This window comes from Theobroma cacao, chromosome 1 (genome assembly GCF_053813885.1).
Source record: "Theobroma cacao isolate CCN51 chromosome 1, ASM5381388v1, whole genome shotgun sequence".
NCBI lineage: Eukaryota > Viridiplantae > Streptophyta > Magnoliopsida > Malvales > Malvaceae > Theobroma > Theobroma cacao.
In genome coordinates this window covers 16,742,536-16,763,750 of record NC_142639.1, presented here as the reverse complement: position 1 = coordinate 16,763,750, position 21,215 = coordinate 16,742,536, and the positions used below count along the sequence as shown (strand labels likewise).

Genomic DNA, 21,215 nt, shown 5'->3' with positions numbered 1-21,215 from the left:
GTCGTGATATTAAAATATTTTTATTTACTTTTTACTTCTCATTACTATTTGATATATATTCAAATCAACTAGGGAATAGTGAATGGTGAATGGTGAATGGATGGAAATATTTGAATTCAAGCTTAATCTATAACAAACGCCAAAATATGGAGATTATACTACCATATACAAATTATTACCAAAAAGATAAAACATAGAAATACTTTAAACTTTAAAAATAAATTATTTTATAAAATTAATTTGTCTTAATTTACCAAAAAAAAAGTAATAGTATATGGAATTATGACTGCAACTCTCGTACGCTCGTTAGGAGATGGACATAACAAGAACAAACTTTCAGTCTCAAAATTACTAACGCGCGCACTAACAAATTTGGAAGCCCCACGCGCTGAATATGTAAGCCAATACGTAACACGTTTACGAATCGAAAGAGATCACGCCACGTGGAGACTGTCAAGCTCACACCGACCGCGCGTGTGAACGAGAACAAACAATTTCCTTGTTGGTGCGTCGTAGTTTCTCTCCATCTCCTCATACCAAGTTGAAATCTTTCCCTGTTTAAAAACCCTAGACAGGGAAGATTTGCCAAAGGTTTCTTCTTGACTTCGCTCCTTTTCTTCGATTTTCTTGTTTTCTTTTTCTTGGGGAGTTTTTTTAATTCTCGAAGCTATTCGATTAGCCTGGATTTTGAGGTACTATTTTTAATCTCTGATACACTCGCTCTCTCTCGCTCTCTCATATTTGTTCTTACTTTTCTCATCTCGTGTTGATTCAATGTATTGGTGTTCTGATCGATCTTCTGTTTTTAAGGTTTGGGGATTTTTTGGGGCTACATTTCATCTATTCCATTGGTGTGTGTCCTTAAGTGAAATTCGATATAAAGTTCTTTAATTTGAAAATTTTAATTAGATTATCGGTTGATCATAGTTGATTGTTTGCATAATTTTTGTCTTGCAAGTATTTCGAGTTTGAATTTTGATTAAATTTATGTCCTTTTTAGAAAATGATTCAAAGTTAAGTGATTGTTCATTATCCCTTAGTTTTTTTTTATTAAAAGAGATTTTAATAATCAAAATCGAACCGGAATATGTGGATTAATAGTTCATCTTATTTGTTGCTGTTTCGCCTTTGAGGGAAGCAAACTTTGTGAAAAAGGTCTTCTTTCTTTATGCTAAAATATTTATTATTATTGCTATTCCTCTCTCTCTCCCTCTCTCTCTATGAATAAAAGTATAAGTGTCTGACTGTGCATTATTCGACTTGTTTTCTAGTTCTAAATTTCATGAGGTTTGTTTGCTTTTCAGGTTTTATTATTTATATTGAACATTTTATGTATAATGTAACTGGCAAGTTCCTTAGAAGTTCCAGAGCTTTTTTTTTTTTTTGGTGAAACCAATTGTATTTTTGGCACTCGATTTAAGTAAAAAATTTGATTTCTTCTAAGTGAAAACTTGATGTTGAATTCATCCGTAGCATAGCTAAGGAAGTTCTCTTTTGAGCGTCTTTTAGGTTATATTGAGGCTGCGATACTTGAATAGTGTATAGAAAAATCAAGACCATGAGCACTCTTGAAGTGAGGGGGCCTTCTCTTAGAGGGTATAGACGGAGGAAGGCAGTGCTGGATCTAAATGTTCCACCTAGTGAAATCCGGGAACAGGAGGGTACTTCGCAACAGGCTGGGTCTGAGGAATTGACTAGCCAGCCCTTGCCGCCTGTACCGCCTGCTACTATTGATGTTGAGGCTTTTGATGATGATGTAATTGAATCTTCTGCTAGAGCATTTGCAGAGGTATGATTTGCTTGTTCATTTATTTTTCCTTTCACTTTAGCTATGGATGAAATCTGTTTTTATGGATTCATTTTCCTTATGATGACTGTCATTAATTTTCTTCAGATTTTATGTCAGGCTAAAAACAATTCAAGGAGGAGCCGTGGAAGGACTGTTCTAGTTGATTTAGATTCAGGTAGTTAAATTTTATGAGGGAATATCATTTATAATGTTTTCTTTTCCATCATGTGCTACCCTCACTGTTATATAGCAGAATCTTATTTTGATGTGGTACCTTGTAATTCATATATTCATCTTCATGAGGTCAAAAGATTCCATTCGAAAAGTTAGGTAATTGCATTGTTGAGTCTCCATTAACATATGAATGTGAAGGTACATGTCCTGTAGATTTTTATGCATGTCTTGATTCAGGCGCTTCATTATTTTTGTGAGGTTCAGGGACCAGTCCTTGGGACAAATTAGCCTACTTCTTAAATTGTTGAATTATAAGGAAAAAAAATGAAATGATTAACAGGATTAGGAAAGGAACCTGGATACATTCACTACAGTCGAATTTTCTGAAAGGAGAGAAGCAAAACAGTTAACACTCTACTTAAATAAACACAATATAATCGAAATGAACATCTAGGTGACCTATATGCCTTGCAATTGATTAGAAGAAGCTGATGGATCAAAGACTTCTTTAAGTAGTAGAATTGCATTAAGATGGAAATAAAAATGGAGGTACTGTGATGTTGATATTTCAGAGAATATCTATTTGGTGTGGTTCCTTTGTATTAAGAATTAGTGAGCACTAAGCAGTAAACTCTCATAGTCCGCTAATGTTTGAGAACTCTATAATCTATACTAGTTTGTTTAGGGATTTTTGTATATATATAATTTACTTGTGATGTGGGGTTTACTGTTTGCCGATTGCTCAATCACTAGAACAAAATAAATCTGACTTCAACTGAGGTAGATGTCATTGCTTGGCAACTCTCTGGTCCCATTCAATCTGATGTTATTTTTGTGAGTACATAGGTCAACCAATTTAGAGACTGGTGATTTTTTGTTTACTTCATTTATTTTTCATAATTGAACCTTAGATACTTGGTGTTGTGAAGCTGGTGTTGCTCACATCTTTCTTCCTTCCAGGCCAGCTGGCTAGGTCAACTAATAATAATCACAACAGGCGCAGAAGACTTCCTCCAAGCCAGACAGTTATCAATTGTGATCATTATATCAATTTGGAAAGCACAGCACAGACTATGGTAAGAGTTCTTTTCTTAGTTCTTTATTATCTCTGGTTTTTTATGAAATTTATGAAGATTTAAGACTCACAAACTTTTTCACTGGCAGGTTGAGGAAATTATAAAGCCTCAGCCACCTCCAAAGGAACCAACCTTCAATTGTCCAATTTGCATGGGTCCATTAGTTGAGGAGATGTCAACAAGGTGTGGGCACATTTTCTGCAAGGCATGCATTAAAGCTGCAATAGCTGCCCAGGGAAAGTGCCCTACTTGCAGGAAAAGAGTCACTGTGAAGGAACTAATTAGGGTCTTCCTTCCTTCAGCCAGTTGAATATGAGCTTTATGTCCAACTAGTATCGTAAGTATATTATTCTATATTCTTTTTTGAGGGTTAAATTTCCTTTAGGGAAAGAAAATGAAATCATAGGTTGTGAAAGTGAGTTGTCTTTGTACTGTGAATGTGAATAATCGTTACGGAAGATGTGCATATCTTCCTTATGGATGCTGGTTTTCTTATGAATGAGGGTTTCATGTAGAACCATGTCTGATATGTTTCTAAAGATGTTTGTTTATTAATAATTGTACGAGGCTTGAAGATGTTCATTCAACTCAGTTTTGTAGATATGTGGCAGCTTCGTAAATGCTATGATTTATTCTTTTAAATTACATTATATTGATGATTGTTGTTTTATTTCAGGGATAATACAAACTGCCCCTAAAAAGAGAGACTGGAGCAATGGATTTGGCGTGTCAGTGCACCTATCTTTTGTATTTTGGAATTTCTGACATGTCCTGTATCAAACTATGTTTTGGTGAACCATCTTTTTGATAAGTTATCTGAGCAGGTTTTCTTTGCTTGCTTAGATGCATGCAAATCTGCCAGTTGATAGCTTGTTCAGCTCAGCTTCATTGTTATTTGGAAATTAAACTTGGACTTGATGACAACTTGTTTATGTGCAGTAAAAGAAATTAAAATCAATGATTTAGGTTACCTGTGTTTGGTCTCGTGTTGCACGGTGTGCTTATGGTTCATGAACAGATTGAATTTGGTCATGTGCCTGTTTTGCTGGAAAAGGTGAATTATGTTGGGCAAGTTGGGTCGGGTTAAGAGGTCATAGCCAAAGTTCCCAATGTTGAACTGCAGTCTTAATCCTGACACAACCTCATTCCAGCCTTGGAAACAGGCAATTATCAGGCTTAGGCTTTGAGTTAGGCTGAATTAGTTTAGGAGGGGAAGTTATTTTGGTTAAAATCGATTACATATTCGGATAGCATTTTTATTTCTTGTTGGTGCCACTTATTTGGAGAACCTGCTTTGCGTATTACTCCATGAAAATGAAAAATTGTCTTCAGAGCTGATTATAAGGGCAAATAAGAACAAGAGAAGGTTGTGTACTTCTATTTATTCAAAGTGCCAAGGCACTACAGATTCCCATTGCTCAACTAGGTGTTACAATAGACCATAACAGGTCAAGCCCCATACTTGACACACTTTATTAACGTCTACAGTGAAAGTGGCGGGCAGGAACTCCCTCTCTTGTCATGGGGATTGGTCAATGGCATTGCCAGCACCCTTAGTTACTTCTGTGTGCTGTCCGCTGGCGTTATGCAGCTGTGCCCCTAGGAAAGGCAGCAGACCGCCAAGCCAAGGTGGCCCAAAAAAGGGAAATGGCCAACCAAATAGAGGAAGGCCCCAAGGACCAAGGAGATCTTGGGGACCGTAAACTTGGTCTGTGGCTGGCATGTCCCTCCCTCCTTGAGTCAGAAGAGTGGCCATAAGAAAGAGAAGGAGAACAAACGTTGCCGTAGCGATTTTCCTCTCCATACTGACGATTGCCTCTGTGTCTCACTCTTTTGCATGGGGAGTGTTTTATAACGCAAATGGGATGCTTCCTCCACCTGATTTGGGGTGGTATAATTACTGCATTATGCAATAGGGAGGTGGGTTTTTTTTAGAAAGCACATCGAATAATTTGCTGTTGCCCACGCATGGTAGGTGAAGGTGCTAGTCGACACTATGACTAGATGACCCATTAGGGATGTAGTATTAGGTTGTTCTGATTGTGGTTGATGGGAATTTGAAGCACCTTCATTGATGGCTATGACCCCACGAGATTAAGTATTTCCCATTTTTATGGAGCCTTCTGGTGGCTAAAAGTCGTAAACTGGTAGAATGTCCACCTCACTTCTCCCCGCCAGGCGCTGGCGCTGATATTCAACACTTTCCAAGTAAAAAGGATTAATGGTTGGTTTCATTGGAATTATAGTGTTTGGTTAGAATTACATTTTCAATAATTTAAAAAACTGAAGTCATGTTCGGATAATAAAACTACTACTTGTTATAAGTTCAGGTAAGATTGATTGAAATTTAATTATAAATAACAAATGTTAATTTTTTATTTAAAAATTTTTTATAATTAATATCATATTTACTAAAACATGATTTTAAGTTTTAATTTATTTTTCTACAGACTAATTTTAATTTTTATTAACAATATACATAAAAATTGATTTTAAATTTATTTTATTAGAGTTTAACGAGTACGAGTATTTGATGGGTAATGTCTAAAATATTTAAATTCAGTATGAATAAAAATTAAAAAATTTAATCTAATATTTATAGGGTTTGGGTATCCTATCAAGGAACAAAGTTCTAGTTAAAATATTTAAAATAAAAATGTAAACCAAATGGACTTGTATCCTTTTAATTAATTTTTAGTTTTCATAAAATAAAAAGTTATTTTATTGACAAATTTAAGTAAATAAACTAAAATAAATATTTAAAATTAGAAATTTTAAATTTTTAAAAATTAAGGAATCCAATCTATTTGGACAGATAAAATTGGGTTTCTGATTTTTTTTTTTTAAATTGTGTTGAAAATTGTGGCAGAATAAAGCGGGCTTTTGTTGTAGGCGAAGTCCAAGTCGACAGGGCCGAAGAAGTGCTGAAAACCTATATGACGGGCCCAATCATTTCATCGAAACACATAAAAAAACGCACCATATAACATCTTCACCTGGAATAAGCCCCTGAATTCAAAGTTGACAACCCCGGACAGAAAAAGGTTATAAGCATTCTCTATGGCTCCCGACAACAACAAGAGGAAGAGGCCCAACATATTGGTGACGGGCACGCCCGGAACAGGCAAAACCACGACGTCTTCTGCCGTGGCAGAGGCCACCCAGCTCCGCCACATCAATATTGGGGATTTGGTCAGGGAGAAAAACTTGCACGACGGCTGGGATGACGACCTCCAGTGCCACATCATCAACGAAGACCTCGTAATTTCACTAACAATATAACTTCTTCTTCTTCATTATTATTATTATTTGAGTTTATTAATTTAGAATTTTTGGGATATTAGTAAGTTATTTATTTGGGGTAAAAAGAAATATGAATTACGAGCACTTTTTGGAGATTTAATTTAAGCAATAAGCAGTGTTTGAACTTGAAACCTTAGGTCGCATTTGTTTGTAACTTTTGCTATTTCCTAATTTTGAACCTTTGAATTCATGTTAGTCTTTTCTTTTTCCTATTATTATTATTATTATTATTTGCATGAATTCGGTGATTGGGCTTTTGCTTTTACTTTATGGTAAGGCATGTGAAAGAAAATTTGCCAATAGCAAATCACAAGTAGCAATCAAAGGGAGTCTTAATTTCTTTTTTAAATTAATGGACTTTTGATTCTGCACCTCATTTACTATGCTTTTTTGCAAGCCTTGTTGTTTCGATTTATGGGTTTGTTTGTTGCTTTCAGTTATTGCTTAGTTTCGTGTCTTTTAGCTTGTAGTTTGTTTTTGTTCCTTCAGTAGCTGCCTTAGTTCATCATGGACTCTCTCTCTGTATTAGGAGTCTATTCCTGTCTTTTGTTGGTTTTTCAACAATGAATGAGTCCATGTTTTAACTGAAAGAAAGTGTATTTTGGAGAACTGAAAAATGCTATTTGGAAAATTTCAACTTATGGTACATTAATAGTATGCATTTGACTTTACTGTGTTGATTCTGCAGGTGTGTGATGAGCTTGAGGATGTGATGGATGAAGGGGGAAACATTGTAGATTATCATGGTTGTGATTTCTTTCCTGAACGATGGTTTGATCTTGTGGTAGTGCTTCAAACCGACAACTCTGTGTTGTATGATCGCTTGAGCAAGAGGTACCAATGTTCTGTCACTATGCTTGAGTTTCTAGTTCATTTACTTGGTTTTGTTGTCTCAAAAAACTCCTTTTGTGGCAGAGGCTATGAGGGGGCCAAGCTTTCAAACAATATAGAGTGTGAAATCTTTCAAGTTTTGCTGGAGGAGGCAAAAGAAAGTTATGCAGAGGATATTGTTATAGCTCTAAAGAGTGATAATATTGAGGATATCACTAGAAATGTTGCGACTATAACAGATTGGATCAGAAGTTGGCCCCCAACATCTTGAATGAATATGATATTTTGTAATCCGTGCTGCCTTTGCCGCTTTGCTGTGTGAAAGAAGCTGCGGTGAGGGCTTTACTAATGTCTCTATTAAGCATCGCTTTCAGCATCTATTGCTCACCTTTAGCACTAATATAAAATCAGTTAAATTTCGCTACTTTGGGTTATTTTCATGGATTAATCTGAGGGTTCCGATATGTATGCGATTGTAATTTTAATTGTAGTGCAAGGATGGACGGTGATAAGTGAATAGACCATTATATAATGGGCTTATGTGCCCCTTTTGGTTGCCCTTTCTCTACTTGTAAAAGAAATGTTTATTCCTGATATTGGGTTGCTTCATTTTGCTCGAATCTATAGCCATTTGGATGTGTGCTGAGTTCTTAAATCTTGGTTTACTGCCTCGTAATTCTCCAGGTTGAGAGCAGATGAACATTTCTGCCAAATTTTGTAGTACTTGAATCTTGGTCAATTTGAATCAAAATTGAAGAGTTAGATCCCTCCTAATTACTAATATGGTATCTTTAAGATGATCACCGCATTCAATTCAGCAGTTACAGGTCTTGTGTTGCAAAGTTTGCGTGCTACAAAACATCCCCAATCCTTACCAGTTTGCATCTTATAAACCCATATATGGATGGATTCACAACTCAGGGCAAAAAACTTCCCAAGAAATTCTATAGACACCATTGAAACTAAACAAGAAATCTGCTTCAGTAGCTTGATAATACAAGAATTTGAGATCTATGATACGACTATTTCAAAATCACCACGGGAGAAGATGCAACTGAGATATCATCTACTTCTTCCTGCATCAATTTGGGCATCAATTGCAAACCTACTGGAAATTTACGACTTAAACTGGTACAAGGAGGGATTCACAACAGAATTTCAAATACTGGTAGGTACATATTCATGAACACTTAACAGGGAAACAACAAAAGAAAAATGTTCAAGTACAATAGACTCTGATTTGATGCGGGTGAATCAAAGATCATTCTCAACCAAATCTTTCTTTTGCTATGTCTAATCAATGATTTTGAGCTCCACCCCACGATACAGACCATATCAGGACTGAATTTGAAGCAAATTAAAAAACACCAAAAGTAACAGAAAGGTAACCCGAAAATTGATGAAAGCAAGAAAAGCTACAGTAAACTAAATTATTGACTCATCTCGCAGGTTTCTTTCTCCACTCAGTACGGCCTCGATTTATTTCCTGTCCATCACTAGACAATCTCAACAGATGCAAAAACTGACGGCAGTCCTGCTTATCTTCTCTTGCAGCTGCAGACCCATTTGTTCCGTGAATCGCTGAAACTTTTTCGGTACCCTCCACTTGTTCTGGACTGGTAAGTGAATCCACCACGTCATCCTGTTGGCATTCCCGTCTGTAATCTAACGTGATAGTTTGCAGTTCATGGGTGTCAATGATCTCTTGAGGCATGCTCTGCCGAAGAGACATGCATGGTTGTTAGCTTATAAAATCTACGGGAACGGTTAAACTATTTTTGGACATTTAAAGTCTATGGAAAGAATTTTAGGATGTCCTTCCTACTGACCTCCAGAACCCATCCAATGTAGGTGACATTATTGACATGCTGGTTCATGTCCAGATCAGCTCTTCTTGGCTGCAAATTTTAAAAGCACAATAAGAATTTCAAAGAATACCCACATTGCTTAGATAAATTAGGTATTCTTACCATAAGCCCTAGCCTGGAATACTGAAAAGAGTCATCTAATTTGGCAATTTTCTTCAAACTATTATTGTTCTCCTCTGGAAATGCTAATCTATGAAAGCCAGAAGAGGATCAATTAAATAAGCAACAATGTATCTCTTAAATAGCATAAATGAGAACCAAGGAAAATGTAATTTGAAAATTATGAACTTCAGCTATGGTAAGGATACATGGATTTGTTCTATGAGTTGCGAATGCTATACTGTAAGCTGAAGTGTCTACTATCTTCAGCATGTTGACAACATCTCATGTGACAAAAAATCCAGGTTCTAAAGTTTGCAATAACTTGAGGGTTTTATCCACTATCTTAAAATTTTAGCTTCAAATTCTGATGATTCAGTTGACATGAGGCATTTATGCTATTGACTACCCTATCTTTGATCAAGAAGTCAGCATTCAGAGCAAATAACTTGAAAATTTGAATATGCAATTATGACAGACTGTCTCCATGTTTACCAAATAGTTGTTAGAATTAACTTGCATATTAGGAATACTTATTTAGGATTTTAAATTTGAAAACAGTTATTGTTGGTTTTCTTTCTTTACATGTTAGCGGCATTAGTTATCAGTTTGAATTTCTTGTTCAGTTATGGTTCTTCTCTCTTGTACTTGACCTTTAAAAAGCCAAGATATCCTAAATGAAAATATAACTCTATTAGCCTCTATTTGGCTGATATTCTTATCCTAAGCCTTTTCTCGGTTTTTATCCTTTTCTTTCTCAATTTGTTTACATGGTATTAGAGCTCCTAAGGATCTCAAGGGATCTATGAAACTTCTTTTGTTTTTCCTTTTACCTTCAAAACAAAGAAAAACCAAGCTTGAACCTCTGAAACCCGAAACCAATAAGAAAAACTTAATGGCCTTCTCCAGCTTCAGTTCACCTTCACCACCTATTTTCACAGGTGAAAACTTTCCCATATGGTGTGTTAAAATGAAAGCTTAAGTGAGAGCTTTCGATATGTGGGAAGTTGTAGAAACCGGGAGTGAGCCACCAAAATTAAGGAGAGATCCCTCTGTTGCACAATTAAGCAACATAATGAAGAGATTGCTAAAGATACAAGGCCCTATCTGGAATACACTCGACAGTTTCAGATTGTATCTTTACTCACATAATGGCCTGTGAGACAGTCAAGGAGATGTGGGACAAGCTTAAGGAGCAACACTAGGGAAGTGCTTGTACATGGCAGATGCAAGTGCTTAATTTATGGAGGGAGTTTGAGGTGTTAAGGACGAAAGAGGAGGAATCAATAAAAGATTACAATGATAAGGTTATGAAGATGGTTAATCAGCTAAGGCTTCTTGGTGAAGAGTTGAATGAGATGAGAATAGTCAACAAAATATTAGTAAGTTTGCCTGAAAAATTTGAGTCCAGGATCTCATCATTGGAGGACTCCAAAGATCTCTCAACTCTCACCATGACCGAACTTTGTCAACGCTCTCAAGCTCAAGAACATAGAAGAGCCATGAGAAATGATGACAAGGATGAAAGTGCTTTGCTGATAAAGCATAAAGGAGGTGCTAACAGTAGCACCAAGAAAGAAATGGAGAAAAGAAAACCAAATGGAAGATACCCTCCGTGCCAACATTGCAAAAAATGAAATCATCCTAAGAAATATTACTAGTTTAGGCCGAATGTGTGATGTAGGACTTGCAATCAGCTTGGCCATGTTGAGAAAGTCTACAAGACCCAAGCAAACAACCAAGATGAAAAAACAGCAGTGGTTGAACACAAAGAGGAGACAGAAGAAGTTTTATTCATGGCCATGATATCTAAAATTTCAAAGAAAGATGAGATATGGTTCATTGATAGTGCATGTTCAAATCACTTCACTGGCAATGACTATTTTTGCTAATCTAGATAGAGACTTCAAATCTCAAGTTGAAATTGGCAAAAGCGACTTTCTTAGGATGTGGAAAAGGCACAGTTGAAGTGGAAACTCCTTAAGGTATGAAGAAAATTCTTAATGTTTTTTATTCACCAAAAGTGACTATAACTTGCTCAGTGTTGGGCAATTACTTGAAGAACATTATTCACTTGTGTTTGAGGACAAGTTATGCATTGTATTTGATCCTAGAGGTAAGAAGTTATTCTCTGTTGGCATGAAGAACAAAGTGTTTTCCTTTAGATTGGAAGGAAACACATCATCAAGCTTAACAATGCTTAACTGATCAGATCGAACTATGGCATAAAAGGCTTGGTCATGTGAACCATGATTCCTTGAAGCACATGGCATCATCAAATCTGGTTGAAGGTCTCCCTAGCATGAACAAGACAGAACAATTGTGTGATACATGTAAGTATGGGAAACAAACTGGAAAAGCTTTTCCAAATCAGAGCACATGGAGAGCTGCTGACAAGTTGGAGTTAGTGCACTCGGATGTAAGAGGTCCCTCTGAGCAATCATTCAACAACAGTAAGTACTATCTTACCTTCATTGATGATAAATCTAAATTCAACTAGGTTTATTTTCTTAAGCAAAAGTCTGAGGTGTTCAATTGCTTTATTAAGTTCAAAGTGTTTGTTGAAAATCAAGCTCGAAAATCAATTAAGGCACTTAGAACAAACAATGGAGGCAAACATGTCTATGATGAGTTTGAAAAATACTTGGTTAAGTGTGGCATAGAGCACCAGCTCACAATTCCCTACAATCCACAACAAAATGGAGTTGCTGAGAAAAAGAATAGGACTTTGCTTGAAATGGCTAGATGCTTAGTTTTTGAAAAGAAACTACAAAAAACAATCTGGGTTGAGGAAATGATCTGTTAAATATCATTTGCACCAAAGCTCTGGCAAATAAGAGTCCACATGAGTCATGGTATGGTGTTAAACCATCGGTAAGTAATTGCAAGGTATTTGGATGTATAGCTTTTGCACATATTCCAAAATGTAAAAGTAAAAGCTTGATAAAACGTCTAGAGTCACCATCCATCTCGAATTCAGTGAATCAAGTAAGGGCTATTGACACTTTAATGTAATGACAGGAAAAGTTTTACTTGCAGAGATGCGAATTTTGAAAAAAAACAAAAGATGGAATTGGACCTCCAAAGAAATTGAGCTGTCAGATGACTTGAGAATTATTGATGACAATGAAACTGCTCTAGCTGAATCAATAAATGAAGATGTGGATGACTTACTTGTTCGAGGAACAAGAACCCTTCAAGATATGTCAGAGATGTCATGTGGCCATGATTGAACCTTAATCATTTGATGAAACCTTCAAATTTGATGATCGAAGAAAGGCAATGCAAATTGGACTAGAGATGATAAAAAGAATAACACATGGCAACTTGTTCAAAGACCAACCACTCAGAAAGTAATTAGGGTCAAGTGGGTCTTTAGGACCAAAGTAAATCCCAATGGAACAGTCAATAAGTTGAAGGCTCAATTAGTAGTAAAGGGCTTTGCTCAAGAGTGTGGTGTTGATTATACTGATACTTTTGCCCCTGTTGCAAGACATGACACTACCAGATTATTAGTTGCACCTGCAGCTAAAGAAGGGTGGCAACTATGGCACTTAGATGTTAAATCAGCTTTTCTAAATGGCATACTTGAAGAAGATGTTTATATTGAGCAACCACAAGGCTTCACAAAACCTAGAAAAGAAGGCATGGTTTCTAAGTTCAACAAGGCCCTTTATAGCTTGAAGCAAGCACCTCGAGCTTGGTATGGGCAAATCGATGTCTACTTATGCAAAAAGGGTTTCATCCTCAATGACCATGAACCAACATTGTACATTAGAGATTCTGGTTCCCAACAGCAAATTGTAGTCTTCAGTTATGTGGATGACATACTTCTTACAAGTCCAGATATATCACTTATAGCCAGATTCAAACAAGAAATCATAAAGAAGTTCATAAAACAAGAAATCGAGATGACAAATTTGGGTTTGGTGACCTATTTTCTTGGATTGGAAATTATTCAATCTGATGACTGGATTTTTATCCATCAAGGGAAGTATGCTTCCAATCTATGGAAGAAGTTCAGGATGAGTGAATGCAAGCCTGCATCCACCCATTAGTTGCAAATCTAAAGTTAACAAAAGAAGATGGCTCAGGTGCTACAGATGCTACAAACTACAGAAGCATTATTGGTAGTTTACTCTACTTAACAGCTTCCAGACCTGAAATCATGTTCAGTGCTAGCTTAATGTCCAGATTCATGCAATCACCAACCATGAATCATCTCTCTGCAGCAAAAAAGATATTAAGGTACGTCAAGAGAAGCATTGTTTATGGAATCAAGTTTTCCAAAACTTCAAGCAGTGAACTAAGAGGATATGCTGATAGTGACTGGGCAGGCAATATTGATAACTCAAAGAGCACCTTTGGTTTTGTATTCTCGTTTGAAAGTGGAGTTTTTTCATGGCATTCTAAGAAACAGGAGGTGGCAGCACTGTCATCTGCAGAAGCTGAGTATATCTCAGTATCATCAGCTGCCAACCAAGCTATATGGCTAAGGAAGATACTGCTTGATTTGGGAAAGCCACAACAAAATCCTACTGTTCTTTGGATTGACAATAAATCGGCTATTGCATTAGCCAAAAATCCTATTCAGCATGCTCGCACGAAGCACATCAGAGTGAAATATCACTCAATCAGAGAAGCTGTGAAGAACTTGGATATTGAAGTCCACTACTGTTGTTCAAATGAGCAATATGCTGATATCATGACTAAGAGTTTGTCTAATAATCAGTTTATGTGTATGAGATCTAATTTTGGTGTTAGCAAATTAAATCTCAAGGAGGTGTGCTAGAATTAACTTGCATATTAGAAATACTTATTTAGGATTTTAAATTTGCAGACAGTTATTATTGGTTTTCTTTCTTTAAATATTGTTACTGGCATTAGTTGTCAGTTTGAATTTTTTGTTCAGTTATGGTTCTTCTCTGTTATACTTGAGCTTTAAAAAGCCAAGATATCCTGAATGAAAATATAACTCTGTTAGCTTCTGTTTTGCTGATATTCTTACCCTAAGCCTTTTCTCAATTTTTATCCTTTTGTTCCTCAATTTGTTTACAATTGTTCCCAATCCCTAATTGGCAAACCAAATCAACAGACTGATATGAAATGTAACAGTTCAAATCATAGAACCATTTTTCTGGTGTCACTGACCTGAGCTTGAAAAACAGTATTTACTTTTTAAAAGTGTCCTCTAAGTGATCCATTTCCAAGAATCTTCAATCACATGTATTTTTTGTATATTTAAAATGAAATATATATTAATAAAAACTTATTAAGCTGGCCTGTCTTAACCATTTTCAAGCCTTTCAGGCCACACATTTTTATAAATCTTTAAAATCCTATGGGATTACATCCAAATTCTGACAAGTCAGTTGACGTTAGGCACTTGTGCTATTAACCGTCCAGCTTCAGTCATAACTTTGATAAAGCAGTGGGCATTAGCAATTCAGAAATTGAATGGAATAGTGCATGGAAGGTAGTTAATGGAGTATAATCACGTCATCTTATATTGAGCATCCCATTAAATTAGGTAATTAAAGACAAAACAAATAAATGTGTACAGGGCCTCTAGGTAAAGAAAGCATCTACCTGAGTTCTCGTGGACAGAAGACTAAATATTCTTCCCTGACATCATCACTGACTTTCTGTAGCCGCCTAGTGTCCTGGTTCATCATCACCCACTTGCTGAAATCATAACACATGAGTTCAGCTATTAGAATACATCTAATTTTGCAAAATATATAAGCACACATTAATTAAGATCAGCACAGTTGATTTAGAAAAGATATAGCACCAATGAAGAAATTCTCAAATGGCATTCATAATGGAGACCTAAATCAAGATGGAAGCACTTCACCGGGCCAGAACCAGATTATAAACATGAAGAAGAGCATCTGATTTTGCAGGATGATTTGTTCGCAGGACAGAATCTAAATAACCAGTGCATAATTTCTAATGTTAATGTAAATGTTCATTTTTGACTATAGTGTATAGAAAACTATAGTGCCCTCCAAGTCTTTGCATGTTCTGAATCCTCTAATATGCAATGAAAAGGCAAAAGGGGGAAGAGGGTGTGAGGAGAAGAGAAGCTCAAGACGCACCTAGTAGCTCTTCCAATAACTTCACCAGTTGCAAAGTCCTTAAGAATCCAGTCCCTTCTGGTTCCAATTCTTCCCTCACTTTGGCACCATGTCTCTATTTCAATCACATCACTCCTACACCACAAAATCAACATCTAACTGTCAACCATAAATTAGAAATGGAAAACCAGAAATAAATGTCATTAAATACAGGAGAAAAATACCCACCAAGCAGGGTATTTGTATATTTCAATGTGCATGCGTGCAGTTACCCAAATGAGATGCAATTTTCTCATGGTGCGAGTGGTAGCAAACCCATCTGTGGAATATCCAACACTTTGAGCATGGTTACATCCAACCTCCTGCAATCCATAAATTTCCAAAAGATTAAACAAACAAGATTCGAAAATGCAGCATGTTTCATTTCATTCAGAGTTGCTAAAATTTTTCAGCAGGTATAACTAAATTATAGACAATTCGCACGTACAAACTATTAGGAAAACCAACCAGTATAATGACCAAACCAAAAAGAAGGAAAGAACAAGAACTTGGTAGAGTTCCTTAGATGAAGTTTTCGAAATCTGACTAAATCGATATTAATGCAAAAATCAAAAGCTTAATACAGCACTTTTATAGTATAAAGATTCAAATACTTTACAAAGTTTTAACTTTCCATTCAGTTATGAATCCCATTCATATTATTGATTATGTTTAATGTGATCTATATCTCTACCGGTTTAACATTCAATTTTAGCTTTTATTTGATCAATTTCAATAGCTAAATTAAACTAACTTCCAAATTACACAGAGAAAGCTTCAATGCACCCAAATCTACCAATATATAAATACAATTCAAAGAAGTAACCCCCAGAAAAGGCTTGAAGTTTCATAACATTTTCCAGCAACAAAGCCCGAAAAGTTCAAAAATTGACAACTGCATATAAAAAAAGAAGAAGCTAAACCAGCATACCTCGATGTCCTCAAAATCCCAACTTTTTGCTCGTTAATCCCCAAAATTCAATTTGTAAGAACAATTCGAAATGCATGCAAACAAATAAAACACTTTCGAGAAAAGAAGAAAAATACCTGCAAGAGATTGGCAATGGTTTCAACAGTGGCAGTTTTGTTAATTCCCACCTCATAACACCTCACAATAAACTTCTCCTTATAGGACAAACCATCTTCCGTCAAGCTACCCAACCGGAGCCGGTCAGCCAAACTCCCCGACCCGGATTCGACCAGCTCCATCCCAGCTTGCTGCTGGCCCGACAGGACAACTTGAAGAGGCGACAGGTTAGGTCTGCTGGAAGGAGAGCAGGAGACGACGACTGGGGTACGCCAGCGAAAGGAGAACGGAGCAGGCGGAGCGAGGAATCTGCATTGGGCCAAGGCCTGTCTTTGGTCCGTCACATTGCAGGAAGAAAGCTTCAACATCTCTCTCTTCTTTTATTTTCTTTGGGGAACAAAGACAGGAGCCTTACTACCTTAGCTTCAGTTGTTCTAGCTGCCACAAAAGACTTTATAAAGTGTTTTATTATTGCTATACGTAATATAATTTTTTTTTTTTTTTGTTGAGTTCCATTTTTGGTCGATGGAACCGAGGTTGTCTCGTGGATCGTTGAGGGTGTAGTCCATTGATTCCAATTGCCACTGGTTTTCCACGTAAATTACGAGTTTGCCATTTTCTCCCTGGTTTTATTTTTTGGATTATTATTTACTCTTTTTATTGCTGCAAATTAAGTCCGTCGTGATTATGAAGGCGTGGGCTGAAAGGCACGTTTTTGTTGCCGCTCTCTGGAAACAAAGCAGGCCTTGGATGAAGCTATGTGGTAATGGTGGCTCATGGGCCATGGCTGGGAAGGACATGTGGCAGTTCATCTTCCATCCATAAAATTGCAGACTCATAACCTACAATGCCACTATACCAACACACATCCAAGAATATTTATTTCAAAACCTTTATTTCTCTCCCACGTTATTTAGGTGCAAATTAAGTTTCACGACCCGTGCGTTGCGCACACGCTTCTTTCTACCTATTTTTTTCTTTCTCTTTTTATCTCTCTTTTTCTTTTTTTAATATTTTTTTATGACCTTCACATGGCCAGAAGGAAGCACCTTTGAAACTTCCTTTTACTTATATAATAGATTTTCAAAACCTTACGTTTTAAGAAGCTAATATAGGGATTTAAAGAAAGCTAGGAAAGGTGATAGGTTCATGTGCACATAAGATGGAGTCAAAGTTTGAGGAAAAAAACGATAGATTCATTATCAAAAAATTAGAGAATTACGATAAAAAATTTTCTGTCACAGATAATGATTTAGAATGACAGAATTGTGATGGTTTTGTAACAAAATTAATGATTTTTTTTCAAAACTTTGTGATAGATTTTAGTGACGAATTTATGATAGAGTTGTAATGGTATTTTAAATTTGACACTAAATCTACTACAATTAATTGGAGTGTGAAAATTTTATCTTGGCACCAAAGATTAGTGACAAAATCCTATAATGGAAACCATTACAATATTAGGATTACTTGTTTGGTGACAATTAGTGATAAAATTGTAACAAAAATTTAATTCGAGCAGCCCTAGTAAATAACATGTGATCAACTTAAGTATAGTTACAGATTATTGTGACAGAAAAATCTATCACAAGGATTAGTTTAATTTAATATTATATTTTTGTGACAAAAATAGTGATGGATTTGTGACAAATAATTTAGAGGGAAAAAAAGATGCCTTGCTATATTAAAAATAAAATTGGTCGTCACAAGTCTGTCACTGAAAATCTGTCACAAAGGTTATTTTTTACTTTATTTATATAATTAAACAAAAAATTAAATACGTTCATTTGAATAAAATAAAAATATTATATTTTAGTTTTTGGTGTATAGTATATATTTGAGTTTTTATAAGTATTTAAAATTGGAAACATGTATGTATATAAACCTATGTTAATTAATATAAAATTACATGTAACTATATATTTTAAATGATATAAATTATATGTTAATATTAATATATGATATTAAATATGGCCCACATCTTAATATGCTATGTATATCTCTATTAGAATTTTGAACATTATCATAATTATCTAACTATTGATAATTAACAATGTAAGTAAGCATAAACTTTGGTGCAAATATATATATTCTTTATATTCAACCATGGGCCGTGACGAAATATCTAAGAAAATAAATATTAGTTTTACATATTCTAACTTTTAGTTTACAAAAAACAACATTCCTTCCATTTTCCCTAATACCAAACTCACTTAACAAATGGACTTCCTTAAGCCTACCTTTCTCTTCAATACAACCCATCTCTACCCTTCATTTCCCCTCCCAAAACTACCCCCAATGAACCCTAAAATCCCCGTACACCTCTCAATCCACCCAGGCCCATTTACCCTCAACGACGACAGCCCAACACATCCAAAACAAAAAATCCAAAAACCACTCTCCAATGAGAACATGCGTTGAATCATTAACAAAAAAGTCTAATATTTAAGTGTGTCGAGACATAACAAATAATGTGTATCATTTCATACATATACAATAAAGTAATACATATAAATATTACTATATAAAATTAATATATTACTTATACTTATTGATGTAGAAGTAATTAATATTTTACAAAATAATAAATTTAGTTAATAATTAATTAACAATATATTATATATATTGATTTTGTTTATAATTTACTAATAAATATATTGTATTATTTATTAATATATAGATATAAAAGTAATTAATATTTAACTGAATAATATCCCAATAAACCCTAAAATCCTTATACACTTCTCAATCCACCTAGACCCATTTACCTTCAGTAACAGCAACCCAACACAACTGAAACCCAAATCTAAAAACCCTAAAAAACCCTTTTTCAATGAGAACATTTGTCAAATCATTAACTAAAAGGTCCAATATTTGAGCGTGTTGAGACATAACATATAATTGATGTCATTTCATATATATACAATAAAGTAATGCAAATAAATATTATTATATTAAATTAATATATTACTTATACTTATTGATGTATAAGAATTTTGTTCTTCAATACAAAAGGCTGAGCAGTGAAGATGAATCCTTAGGTCTTATGAATTATATTGATAGATAAAAAGCCAGAGCCACCGTTAAGGCCAAGAGTGCCGTATTTGGCCAGTGCATATCTTTTATTTGTTATAATTTATTTGCACCTAAACCCCTTAATGGTATCAGAGCCTTTGTACTGTAAGTATTTGTTATAATAATCTTTGAGAAAATACACCTTTTCAACATGTCCTCCTCTTCAAAAAAATCTGCCATTGTAAATAATGCTATAATTTCATTAGATACTACCTCTGTCAAAAAATCTATCTCCAAAATAGATTTCTTATATGAAGTAGATTACATCCCTGAAGAAGAAAAAACCCAACCATTTCAGCTCCCTCTTACTAATCCTTATTCTGCTTATGGAAAACCTACTTTTTCACCAGTAAAGTCCATAAAGGCCTTAATCAAACACTCTCCAAAAGCACTAAAAGAATATATCCAGTCCACAAGATTTGATAAACATTTCACCCAAGGAGATCAAGCAAAACAGTTTGTTACACTTCAGATACCTCATGAGTTCCCACAGCAATGGATCCAACATGGGTATTCACATATTCATTTTGGAGCAGTCAAATTAGTACTAAATTATCATGGAAGATAAAGGCAGCCAGTTGTGGCTTGGATGGCTTTACTTGATACCAAGTACATAAAGTATGAGCATGCAAGCATTCGTACTATTGAAGCCACCTTAAACACAAGAACTTTAATTGTTACCTTATTCCCAAATTATACTATGGCCCTTTGCGACCGCAACCTATTGTCCGCCTTAAAGGTCCAAGTCCAAATCATAGGAGCTCCACAAATACCTTTTGCTATTATAGCAACACTCCATTACCATATGGTTTATAGAGTTCAAGACCATGCATTTAACCTTTTCAAAATCCAAACAAGCTCAAATGATGCACTAGTTTTAACCATAAACACATCACAAGCTCCTATTTGCTCATTTGTTCTCAAAAAAATCCCTAAAGAAGACCTTACCAAACTTCTTCCAGAAAAATGGATCACCAATTATGAAAAGTTGCAAGAAGCCAAAACTTCCATCCAGTCTACATAAACCAATTTCACTAAGCAAGCAAATGGAACTGTAGAAATTAAGTTTGACCATTCTCATTTAAAAGAACCTTATGCTCCACCAGTCTTTTCATCAATGTTCATGATCAAACAGACTGAGATAGCAGAACCAGGCTCAGAACAAAAGCTTATTCAAAGCTTTAACCATATGGGCAAACCAATTTTCCATTTCACAGATCCCATCACTAGTCATTGTCCATGGGATATTAATTGCACATGTGAAGGATGTCAAGAAGATGACCTTACAGCAGACTATGAGATGGACAGAGAAAAGAAAAAGAAAAAGTCAAAAAGCAAGTCAAAGTGCTCAGATCGAGAATTGTACAAGAAATTCCAAGATGGAGATCCACATGTTGGAACTTTAGGACGAGATGGTTAAAAACACTAGTATTTAGTAAAATATTCTTCTCTTGAGTGGACAAAATCTATATCATTAGAGGAACCTTTTCAATCTTCTCAAAAGCAACCACCACCAAATTCTCATAAACCTATCGTACCTTGCCACAGAAAAACCCAAAAATGGATTCAAAAGCATAACCAGAACCATCTTGTACAAAACTCACAACCAAGTTCTCGAATTTGCATGTTTCAATCCACAAATCCTTCTTATGAACAAGATTTTCCTCCTCTTAAGGAATTTGTTCAAAAAGACTTTAGACATGTACCTAAAATCCTGACCTTACTTCAAGCAGATGCAACAAGAAGACCAACCAAAATCAGTGCTGCAGAAGCAACATTAAATTGGTAGACTAAAAATACAATTGCACAAAATTCTATCCTGAAAAGTATCAACCACAAGATATATACCATTCA

General features: G+C 35.3%; 3 protein-coding genes across 5 annotated transcripts; 2 read left to right on the top strand and 1 right to left on the bottom strand.

The window, feature by feature from the left end:
- The first annotated feature begins 519 nt into the window (after positions 1 to 519).
- Positions 520 to 4,009, top strand: LOC18612740 (RING/U-box superfamily protein). Of its 3 annotated transcripts, XM_088802861.1 has the most exons (7): positions 520 to 692; positions 811 to 851; positions 1,510 to 1,789; positions 1,895 to 1,964; positions 2,924 to 3,039; positions 3,128 to 3,376; positions 3,716 to 4,009. In XM_088802861.1, exons 3-6 carry the CDS (start codon positions 1,559 to 1,561, stop codon positions 3,347 to 3,349), a joined length of 639 nt encoding a protein of 212 aa, XP_088658987.1. In that variant the 5' UTR covers positions 520 to 692; positions 811 to 851; positions 1,510 to 1,558; the 3' UTR covers positions 3,350 to 3,376; positions 3,716 to 4,009. The 3 variants fall into 3 exon arrangements, with proteins under 3 accessions (XP_088658987.1, XP_017980140.1, XP_007049716.1); XM_018124651.2 differs by lacking the exon at positions 811 to 851 and having other exon boundaries at positions 521 to 692; XM_007049654.3 differs by lacking the exon at positions 811 to 851 and having other exon boundaries at positions 523 to 692; positions 1,907 to 1,964.
- Positions 4,010 to 6,032: 2,023 nt separating this feature from the next.
- On the top strand, positions 6,033 to 7,597 carry AAK6 (P-loop containing nucleoside triphosphate hydrolases superfamily protein). The gene is made up of 3 exons (XM_007049652.3): positions 6,033 to 6,300; positions 7,031 to 7,176; positions 7,258 to 7,597. Exons 1-3 carry the CDS (start codon positions 6,100 to 6,102, stop codon positions 7,442 to 7,444), a joined length of 534 nt encoding a protein of 177 aa, XP_007049714.1. The 5' UTR covers positions 6,033 to 6,099; the 3' UTR covers positions 7,445 to 7,597.
- A 661-nt stretch (positions 7,598 to 8,258) lies between these two features.
- Positions 8,259 to 16,777, bottom strand: FATA (fatA acyl-ACP thioesterase). The gene is made up of 7 exons (XM_007049650.3): positions 16,307 to 16,777; positions 15,449 to 15,582; positions 15,242 to 15,355; positions 14,730 to 14,825; positions 9,144 to 9,231; positions 9,003 to 9,071; positions 8,259 to 8,890 (listed from the first exon to the last, which is right to left on the bottom strand). The coding sequence occupies exons 1-7, from the start codon at positions 16,652 to 16,654 to the stop codon at positions 8,612 to 8,614; spliced, it is 1,128 nt and encodes a 375-aa protein (XP_007049712.3). The 5' UTR covers positions 16,655 to 16,777; the 3' UTR covers positions 8,259 to 8,611.
- Between the last annotated feature and the right edge of the window lie 4,438 nt (positions 16,778 to 21,215).

Coding starts and splice junctions, on each gene's coding strand:
- LOC18612740 (XM_088802861.1), top strand. CDS start 1,559: ATGAGCACTCTTGAAGTGAGGGGGCCTTCTCTTAGAGGGTATAGACGG. Junction 1,790..1,894: donor CTGCTAGAGCATTTGCAGAG/GTATGATTTGCT, acceptor AATTTTCTTCAG/ATTTTATGTCAGGCTAAAAA. Junction 1,965..2,923: donor TCTAGTTGATTTAGATTCAG/GTAGTTAAATTT, acceptor TCTTCCTTCCAG/GCCAGCTGGCTAGGTCAACT.
- AAK6 (XM_007049652.3), top strand. CDS start 6,100: ATGGCTCCCGACAACAACAAGAGGAAGAGGCCCAACATATTGGTGACG. Junction 6,301..7,030: donor ACATCATCAACGAAGACCTC/GTAATTTCACTA, acceptor TTGATTCTGCAG/GTGTGTGATGAGCTTGAGGA. Junction 7,177..7,257: donor TATGATCGCTTGAGCAAGAG/GTACCAATGTTC, acceptor CTTTTGTGGCAG/AGGCTATGAGGGGGCCAAGC.
- FATA (XM_007049650.3), bottom strand. CDS start 16,654: ATGTTGAAGCTTTCTTCCTGCAATGTGACGGACCAAAGACAGGCCTTG. Junction 15,356..15,448: donor ATATACAAATACCCTGCTTG/GTGGGTATTTTT, acceptor TTTGTGGTGTAG/GAGTGATGTGATTGAAATAG. Junction 14,826..15,241: donor GTTATTGGAAGAGCTACTAG/GTGCGTCTTGAG, acceptor TTATGATTTCAG/CAAGTGGGTGATGATGAACC.